This window comes from Penaeus japonicus, unplaced genomic scaffold (genome assembly GCF_977035675.1).
Source record: "Penaeus japonicus unplaced genomic scaffold, GWHDUDI00000001_assembly GWHDUDI00000014, whole genome shotgun sequence".
NCBI lineage: Eukaryota > Metazoa > Arthropoda > Malacostraca > Decapoda > Penaeidae > Penaeus > Penaeus japonicus.
Window position 1 is genome coordinate 20,112,391 of NW_028234416.1, and position 10,000 is coordinate 20,122,390.

Here is a 10,000-nt window from a genome sequence, read left to right on the forward strand (position 1 = left end):
TTTTTTTTTCCGTTTCTGTTTAAGTTAGTAGAAGAATAGAGTTAAGATATGTGATTTCTGAAATATTGTTAAAGGTTACTTCAAGGTTATATCTTGCCATTTATCTTTCTCTTTTTCATTTCTCTGTTTTATTATCATTTTCTTTTCTTTTTTTATTATTCTTCATCTTTTTCCTCACATAAATTTTAGGCCTTGAGTTATGGGTAACTACAGAAAACAAACGAATTGCGTTGTTAATTTCCCAGGTGATATCATGACGCTATTATACTGCATTTATTTCTCTGATAATTTCTGGTGCAGTATTTTTGCAGTTTATTTTCTCCTTTTAGCCTTTGAAAATGAATTATTAATGCACAAGCAAAAGCATATATTAAAAAGAAACAGCTGAGCTTGTCATATCAGAAATAAGTGTTCCAAGAATTGCTGAAGCATGGTTTTTAACCTTTATGTCATACACCTGTAATTTAACCAGATAGGTCATTAAGAGATCTGACTTCAACTTTATATTCAAGGCCTCTGATTTTAATTGAAGATAATCCATGAAAGTTTCTCAATATGTATTTGAAGTTGTATAGGCAGTATACCTGGCATACTGAATTTCCTGTAAACTTAATATTTAAGACTGTAATAAAATCATATCATGTTGTACAATAATCTTAAAATATGTTTAGATATTTGACATTACACTAGAATTTAAGGTTAGGTAGCCTATTTATTTATGATATATTTAATGTATGTTTTATAAATATAAAAATAAACTAAATCAAAGATTATTAATCACAAAAAATATCTTTAGATGTAGAATGGAAGCTTCTACATAATAGATAAAAGATAATAGTAGCATGATAGATAATAGAATCCCTTTTCTTTCCAACAGCCACACACCATCAACAGGACTCAGTCGCAATAACAGCGATGCGTCCCAGTATGGTGGCTCTTACAATAGTTACTCTTCTGCTCCATCACCCATTTCTCCTACACACTACTCTCCTTCACAGGTAAGTCCTTGTTTATAGATGGTGTACCTGTAATTGTGATTCTTTACAAAATCAGCTACTGTCAAAATACATGCTTTCATTGTGATATATAGAACTAGAAAGAAGGAATATTGGATATTATCTTGGTATAGAAGGAAACATACTGTATATTCATATTACTTTGAAAATATTTCAGGTATTAAAAAGGGCTTTACAATATATTAGGAATAATTCAAGTAGCAGGGAAGATTAATACAAAAAGTTCCAGTAACTTTGAAGATTAAGTGATTGTTTGTTCTCCCTCAGTCGCCCATCCAGCAACGCCATATCACCTACCAAATGCCACCTCATCAGTCCCCCAACCTGGGTCGCGTCCCAAGCCACCCCAGCCAGTACCCAGGAGCTGGCCCCGGGGGTCTTTACAGCGCACCTTTAGATCTACGAGAGTCCCACAACCTTGGAGGTCACCCAGATTCTTCAAAGGACGTCAAGGATGATGAGCGACTGGCAGCTGACCTATCACAACATTCTGTGATTGCTGCCCAGTCGGGCATAACAAGGCAACAGCTCATCAACAGGTATGCAAATTACTAATTACTGGCTGGAGTTGAGTTAACATTAGACAGATCAGGTTTAGGAAACTTGTGGCTGCTTTTTTTTTCTTTTTACTTTGTCTTTAGATATTGGATGTGCTTGGTTTAATTGAGAAATATGTATATTGAGTCATTTATACATTTAACCAATTTTTTTGACATAGTGATTTACTCTAATATTCTCTATATAAACATACTCTCACCATTTTTTATATTTTTTTTCCTTAAACAGCCCATGTCCCATCTGTGGAGATAAAATCTCAGGCTTCCACTATGGCATCTTCTCATGCGAATCATGTAAAGGCTTTTTCAAGCGGACAGTACAGAACAAGAAGAACTATGTGTGCATGCGCGGTTCCTCTTGTCCAATTACCATCAATACAAGGAAGAAGTGTCCCGGCTGTAGATTTGAAAAGTGTCTGTGCATGGGCATGAAACTGGAAGGTATGATCATTATTGATTTTATTATTTGGTACAATTCTCGTAAATATTTGTAATATGTGATATGCTGGCTTAATAAATCAGAAAGAAAAATCTTAAGTATGAAATACTTATTCATTTTATCACTAATCATCTCGTATCTCAAACAGCCATTCGTGAAGACCGAACCCGAGGTGGGCGTAGTACATATCAGTGTGCACCGTATCCTCTTCCACCATCTCTGGTCACACCTCAACCATCTACCCACCATCTAGACCAACAAAGGCTTCCAGATGCTTCTGCTGTCAAAGCCGAGCCATCAGACAGTGAAGAGATCAAACCATCACCACCTCCAGAGAAGCCCCCCATCCCTCTGCTCTTACAGGTAGGATGGTGCATGATTCTGCCTTTTGGGTACCACTTCTGTGCATTTATTTTTGTCGCTTGGTAGTTGAGGCAGCATTTACTCTTTGTTGAGTAAGAAAAGCTTTGTGAAAACGTTGTTAGTCTTTTCCAAGTAAATTATAAATCTGCAACTTCTGATTTAGAGGATGACATATAATGTTTTCACTTACAGTTCTGGTACCCTTATTCTGTAAGTATGACTAGTAATGCATACCAGAATCCCCAACTATTATGTGTATATATATAATATATATATATATATATATATATATATATATATATATATATATATATATATAATATATATACACATATATACACATATATATATATATATATATATATATATATATATATATACATATATACACCTTCCATGCACAGTTAATGATATTTTAAAATCTTCCTCAACAGCAAATCCATGATGTTGAACACCTATGGCACTGCAGTGAGAGTGAAATGGCACAACTTCGTCAGTCCGAGCAAGCCGCAAGGGAAGCCATGGAAAACAACTCTCCCAACTTCCTGAATAATCTGTGCACCATTGCTGACCACAGACTTTATAAGATTGTTAAGTGGTGCAAGTCTCTACCATTGTTCAGGCACATTACAGTAAGTAATAGAGTAAAAAGAGTTCAATTTCTTTTTCATATTATTTGAGATGTTATATATGATATTTGAAAAAAAAGGATGAGTTCCTAACATGGGGTTTGTATGTCCCATTGACAGATCTAAGGACTGTTAATGTATTGCTCAATGTTGATGTTATTGCAGTTTCTTTTGAATATGAATTAGTCATTGCAAAATGGTAGAGAAAAGGATTCAGATGAATGGTATTGGCATTGGAAGTTGTCTGTTAGAGAAGAAAAACAATTATGAAGAGTAATAGAATTTGAAAGGAAGTGCTATTTAGTAAAAAGAAATACTGTGCATTCAGGAGTAAAGTAAATAAGGGCATTCATACACTAAAAAAATTGGTTATTTTTGTTTATGGTTCTCTTGAAGCAATGTATTTATTTAAGATTTTTTTAATGATGAATTTGTTCTGTTTATTATCAGATTGATGATCAGATCTGCCTGCTGATCAACTCCTGGTGTGAGCTCCTCCTCCTGTCCTGTTGCTTCCGTTCCATGGAGTCCCCAGGCGAGATCAGGGTCAGTTCAGGTCGTACTATGACCTTAGAGCAGGCTGAGGTCATGGGTATCGGACCCTGTATCGAACGCATGCTCAACCTGACCCAACAGCTGCGTCGGCTCCAGGTCGACAAATATGAGTATATGGCCATGAAGGTCATTGTTCTTTTATACTCAGGTGAGGATAAGGCCAAAACATCAAGTAAAATACAAAATGTCGTGCCATGAAATATAAATAAGTAGGGCAGATTGTGTGCATTTGCATATCAATTTTACCATCAATAAGTAGAATTAACAGATAATACAGAGAAAACCACTTACAATCAGAGAAACAGTGTCACAAAAGTCAAGGCAGAAAGAAAAGAGTTGTATACAAAACACTATTTGAAGAACTGATCTCACTTCTCCCCCATCAGTAGACGTGTCTGGGCTCGAAGATGGTGAGAAAGTGCGTTACTCACAAGAGAAAGTGGTCCAAGCACTGCAAGAGTATACACTCTCACACTACCCACACCTGCCGCCTAAGTTTGGGGAACTTCTCCTCCGTATCCCTGAACTCCAACGCACGTGTCAGGTGAGTCTGGTTGTTGTGAATGCCTGTGAAGGTGTTGATGTACGCTTTGCTTCTTTTCTTTCCATCTATCTCTTTCTTTTTTTCTCTGTTCCAGCTCTTGATTTTTTGGGAATTTCTCATTTTTTCTTTTTTTTTTTCTTTGTTTCTATCATTTACAAAAGAAGGATGCTTCAGGATATAAGGATTATTTAAACTACCCTTGATGTAATTCTGTATTTTCATAGCTTGACAAGGATTACAGAAACGATTTGTATTATTTTACATAGTACAACAGAAATACTACTTAACAAGTATTCCACTATTTACTAAAATTATTGAGTACCTTTCCAAGACTTTTTAATATTTCCTTATTTCTTATAAATTATATATATATTTCTTCATGCGTAAAGTTGGAACGGATTCCCTATAACACTTCATTTCACCCTTTCAGGCGAGTAAGGAAATGCTCTCTATGAAGAAGAAGGAGGGAGATGTGCCAAGTTTCAATTTTCTCTTTGAGCTGTTAAGAGGGGACCATTAGTTAAGGTAAGTTGCATTTTCTGGATTTACCTTTCAGTTGTAATAGTTGCTAGTTACAGTTGTATTACCCTTTACTAGTAGATTATTTTAAAAGTTTTCCTAGTGATGTGTGATGCATTTTTTCATTGTTTTATTGTAAGATTAAACTGATTGTAATATATATATATATATATATATATATATATATATATATATATATATATATTATATATATATATATAATATAATATATAATATATATATATATATATATATATATAATATATATATATATATATATAATATATATATATATATAATTTTTTTTTTTTTTTTTTTTTTTTTTATATGTTTATATATTTATATTTATATTTATCGTTTACTGTTGGAATGATATTAACATTAAATCTGAAATCATCATATAAACATAAAATCAGAAGTTATAAAAATTTCGATTTATTTCATAATTTGTAACTTAAATATATACTCACCTGTTATACAACATCACAATCACTGCTAATTTTAATGTATAGTACATAAAATTAGAAGTAGGATATTGAGAGTGGTCAGACTATTACTATTACATACAGTTATTTCAAAGATTACTTTAATATACATAATTATGTTATAAGTATATTATTATTGAGGGAAGTTCTATTTTAGTGAATTTCATATTTCTTAGACAGTAATGATTTATTGCAGAAAATGCTCATAGGGGATTAAGGATAAAATAAGACATGTTATCTCTGAATCACAGCTAGCTGTTTATGGTGTAAAAAATATATATAATTACACTCTTTCTATATATAACCTTAAAACACATACTAGATGTAACCAAGTACAACTGTCAGGCAATATGGAATTAACAAACTATTTTTCCACAGGTTGGAGTACAACCTCGTGTTCAGCGTCAGTTGCTGCATCTCCCTCAGGTATGCGTCGTTGCTTCAGGCTCACAATGTGCGTACAAATGGCGTGATCAGGGCAAAAAATTAAAGAAAAGGAAGAAAAAAAAAGGATAAAAAGGAGGTAATGACCAGTTTGCCATGACTACAAAATATGGACCTGCAGTTTGTGACTCTGAAGGGATGACATTCCCATGGCTGTGACAAGTGGACGTCTCTAACTCATCCCACCTTATGTACTCATTCATTGTCACACAGAGTAGAACCAAGAAGATGGAATCACCTAGCAAGTTTTAAATTTGGAAGGGGCAACTCAAGGACATCTTTTTTTTATTTTTTAATATATAATTTATATATATAGATATATATATATATCTAACAAACCTCTTAACAACCAAATGTATTAGAATTATAATGTGAGTCCGCTGGGTAGAGTAGTAAAATGAAAATATAAGAAATCTGATAATGTGCGACATGAGTTACCTTTCGCTGAGTCATTGCGTCCACCGCCAATATACCTGATGGGAGGTTACCAGAGGCTGTGGCATGGACTCTTAAGCTATAAGCTGTCTTCCATGGATATACTCTCAGAAGCAGTATTTTTTATATTTTCTCCCATGCCATGTGTCCAGCAATGCCAGTTGCCACTTATACGACTAATATATTTTCTTGTTACCTGAATGTCCAAAGAAATTTCTTGTTTGATTTGACCACGTGTTTGTGTACGTTTGCATATTTCACTATATAGCAAGTTTGTGCACTTTTATTTTAGTATTTATGGTTTGTCTCTGCTCTCTCGCTAAGATGGAAAGAGTCAGAAGATTTTTACCTAAGTTAACTCTTAATAACTTTTAAATTTATCCAAATGAATTTTATAGCTCATCTTCAGTCTGCTGGTTAGTGTCATTGAGGCTATACTGAGAAAATATAATAGTGATATAACACGTGGCAACATCGGCAGAGCAGCAGCGGTTGTAGAGGTGCCAGAAGCTGCCACAGACCAGGATTCTGTAAAACCAAATGCACAAAAGAAAAAGCCTACAACAGGTTATCTTAGTGAAGCAATAGGTAATATCAGAATCAGCCACTTGAATGGAATTTGTCTTGACAGATGAGTGACAGTTTCAGACACCGACTAGTCAGTCACCTGTCAAAGTTATGCCATTAAAGTGTACATGTTTAAAAGAAAGAAAAAAGAAAAGAAGATCCATAAAAAAAGAAAAAAAAAATCATTAGCTCCTAGAAGCCCACCAATGTGCATATCATTCTGTGGTGTTGGAGAATTCTGGTCTAGATTTGGCTCTGTGAATCTGTGACAATTCCACCGTGCTGGGGAGTTGTGCAACATGATCACAAGGGGAGGCTGTCCAAGGGCATCTGGAGTGGCTGTGGGACTTCATGTCTACGCTACCAGACATTCAAAACCTCCTGTAATGTCATGTTATCAGAAAGATGAGATAGTTGACTTTTTTTTTCTCTTTTTTCATATAGATTTTAAAATCATGTCATTTATTATATTTTTGATAACTTGGTGGTAATTGAAGCTACCCTGCACCACTGGCCCAGTCGTGACACCAATACTCCCACCACAAAGTACCTGCCAGCCAGCAACTAACCAAGTAGGGCGTTGTGGTACCGTAGAGTTATTTACAATAAATTTTTACAGTATTCTCAATTTCTTCTCATTCTCTATATTTATACAGATCTTTTCATCATCTACCTCTGCTAACCTAATTTGTTATCAACTGATATTTCTAGCTGAATTGTTGTTTCCTTGTTATATATATCTATATCATTTTTATGTGAAATATAGAATTTATGATGCTGAAAAATCCTTGTTCTTAATTTTTCTCTTTAACTCTACGATTCCACGATGTCAAACATGAAGAGCTACGAAAACTTGACTGTCTTCTGTGATGATACTTTTGCACTAGGCTCCATGGTACTAAATTGTCTGTGGTACTTTAAAAGGTACCATTAGATAAAACAGAAGTGAGATAGGAGCAAAGTGTAACTTTTTTACTTGAATTTTTCTGTGGTATGTATTATAGGCTGTGGCCAATCTCTGTAGCATTCTTAAAGGATGTATATCAGCTGAGATAGTTCCACCCCAAAAAACTCATGTGCTCTGTCTCATCTAATTTGGATATTAAGTGGTAAAATAGTTTAAATTTAGTATGGAACTACTCACAGGTATCTAAAGCTTTATAAAATGCCCAGAATTGGAGTCTATGACAAACTTTTTCTTTGCCGAGAAACTTTTTTCCAATGTCTTTCCAATTTCTATACTATAGTAGCTCACAGTGCGTCGTTGTTTTGCCTCTCTTCCGTCTTGCGCTGTGCACAAGATTATTTGGGAAGAGACGAAGAGATGGTACTATCGAATTTAGTGTTCTATGTTTTCTACAGAAGAGATTTTTAATTTATTGCATTACATTTCCTGATATATTTTTTCTCAGTTTCACACCACTTTCATGAAGGCTGTTATTGGTAAACATTCCATTGATATCTAAGCTAATTATTACCCCTTTGGTAAACAAGATGTACTCTTGTGATATTATGTTAATGATGAGCAATTTTAGAGGACACTGGGTTATTCCAAAGAACATAATAAGTGGCCTCATGAGAGTGGTGAGTGGGTCGGCCGCGAGATGTGGCGCGGGGACCCTCCCAACTCGCTTCCACCGGCAAGTCCTCAACCCTCGATATTAGAATGTTAAATTTCTTGCAGATATACATATGTATGCACATATATACATGTACGTAATTTTTGTTTTTAACTTTCAAAGAGATCATTATGGAGATCACAGTAACTTGTCAGTTTCATGTCTTTTTTTAAGCTTATGGAAAGAGGGTTGTGTTATGTGGGCGAGAGGGTGAGTGGTCTCAGGGATCCCCCATGCAGAACGCAGCAGAGCCGTCCAGGGTGCTGACATTGAGAGAGGCTAATGGGTGTATGTGAAAGCCGTCCGAGGGTGCATGAGCGGAACTCACCTCTCTTTTTCCTGATGCACTGAAACCTTGTTAATTTAGATTCCATTTGTTTTTTTTTATTTATTTAATTTTTTATGCAAGAAAGGTGTACAAATGTTGTGCACTCTATTAAACCACATATGTAACTATTTGATTGGTTGTCATCTAACTTCTGAGATTGAAAAAAGGAAAATGGAAGGATTACGATTGACAAGTGTTCTGTGCACAACTCCACCGCAACACGCCCATGCACCTCGGATGCCTGTGCGCACCCATATCAGTCCACCCCGGCAAGCCAAATCACTAGTCCTTACACACTCTTTGTTTTTGTTTTTTTTTATTATTTTTTTCGAAGCATAACTCTCGAATAAAAATACCAGGCTTGAACGAGACTTGTGACATTAACCATCCAGAGTCACTCAATCCAAACCTGGATTTAATAGTATATTGGAATCTCTCGCCTCATTGAATCTCAAAAAGGTGATTTATTACAAAAAAAAAGAAGAAAAGTATTTCTTGTGAAGAAATTACAAGTTAATGAAAGAAACCTACAAATCAAAATGAACTGTAATGTGTGCTACGGAGGAATTTTCATAAAGTTGGTCGTTTGTATTTTTGGTATCATGTACATAGTTGTTGTCTACTGGAGCAAGTACTTAGTATTTTAAGGAAACTTTTAATAAATATACTTAAATATATGTTGTATTCATTTACTTTATATATAGGTATTACATATATTCTTGAAGACATGTAATATGTTATGAAGTATTTTCAGTCCCAAATGTATAAATTTTTGTTTGAGACACTTTTTCTTCATATGAAAGAAATATATATCAATTATAAGTTATGAAATCCTTACAAGTTTTATGTTTCAAGGAATATTGTATCTATATGGAAATATGTAATAAACTCATAAATGTGCATTGATAAAGGTAGAACTAATTCCTCTTTGGTCCATCCATCTATGATAAAAAGTGAATAAAAAGACACGACAAGTAATGCAAAAGATTGATGTGAACTGCATATCTGTGTTCTAACAGGTAGCTGTCATAACTGAAGATTTTCTGTCTTATTAAAGAAAAGTTTTTTCATAGGCACAAGAATTAACTGTATGCAGAGTAATTAAAGGAATAGGAAAATCTAATGAATTTGAGTTGTATATGAAACGGTGTGCTAAAAATACTGAGAGTTTATAAAAGGAAAAGCAAAAGAGAAACTATTGAGAAACCAGGTAGAGAACAAAAATATATAGATATGAAGTAGATTCTTCTGGTCAATGGTCGAATGAATAAAGAATGTATACACGCATATAAGAATATATAATATCCATGCTTGTGTGCAAAATGTTATCTTTTACTTATAAAACTAATGATTCTCTCTTTATCTGTCTTGCTTCTCCCAACCTCTCTCTCTCTCTCTCTCTCTCTCTCTCTCTCTCTCTCTCTCTCTCTCTCTCTCTCTCTCTCTCTCTCTCTCTCTCTCTCTCTCTCTCTCTCTCTCTCTCTCTCTCTCTCTCTCTCT

At 34.5% G+C, this 10,000-nt stretch overlaps 1 protein-coding gene across 8 annotated transcripts in view; it reads left to right on the forward strand.

Moving 5' to 3' along the window:
• Positions 1-9,175, forward strand: part of Hr39 (Nuclear hormone receptor FTZ-F1 beta) — a 338,308-nt gene extending 329,133 nt beyond the window's left edge. For 6 of the 8 annotated variants that reach the window (XM_086544045.1, XM_086544047.1, XM_086544044.1 and 3 more), the window contains 9 exons: positions 878-998; positions 1,284-1,555; positions 1,803-2,014; positions 2,161-2,375; positions 2,810-3,007; positions 3,455-3,707; positions 3,946-4,103; positions 4,534-4,628; positions 5,486-9,175. In XM_086544045.1, coding sequence (XP_086400171.1) covers positions 878-998; positions 1,284-1,555; positions 1,803-2,014; positions 2,161-2,375; positions 2,810-3,007; positions 3,455-3,707; positions 3,946-4,103; positions 4,534-4,623 — 1,519 coding nt within the window. In that variant the 3' untranslated portion in view covers positions 4,624-4,628; positions 5,486-9,175. The remainder of the gene's footprint in view (positions 1-877; positions 999-1,283; positions 1,556-1,802; positions 2,015-2,160; positions 2,376-2,809; positions 3,008-3,454; positions 3,708-3,945; positions 4,104-4,533; positions 4,629-5,485) is intronic. The other 2 variants (XM_086544046.1, XM_086544050.1) reach the window with 1 other exon arrangement.
• The last annotated feature ends 825 nt before the right edge of the window (positions 9,176-10,000 follow it).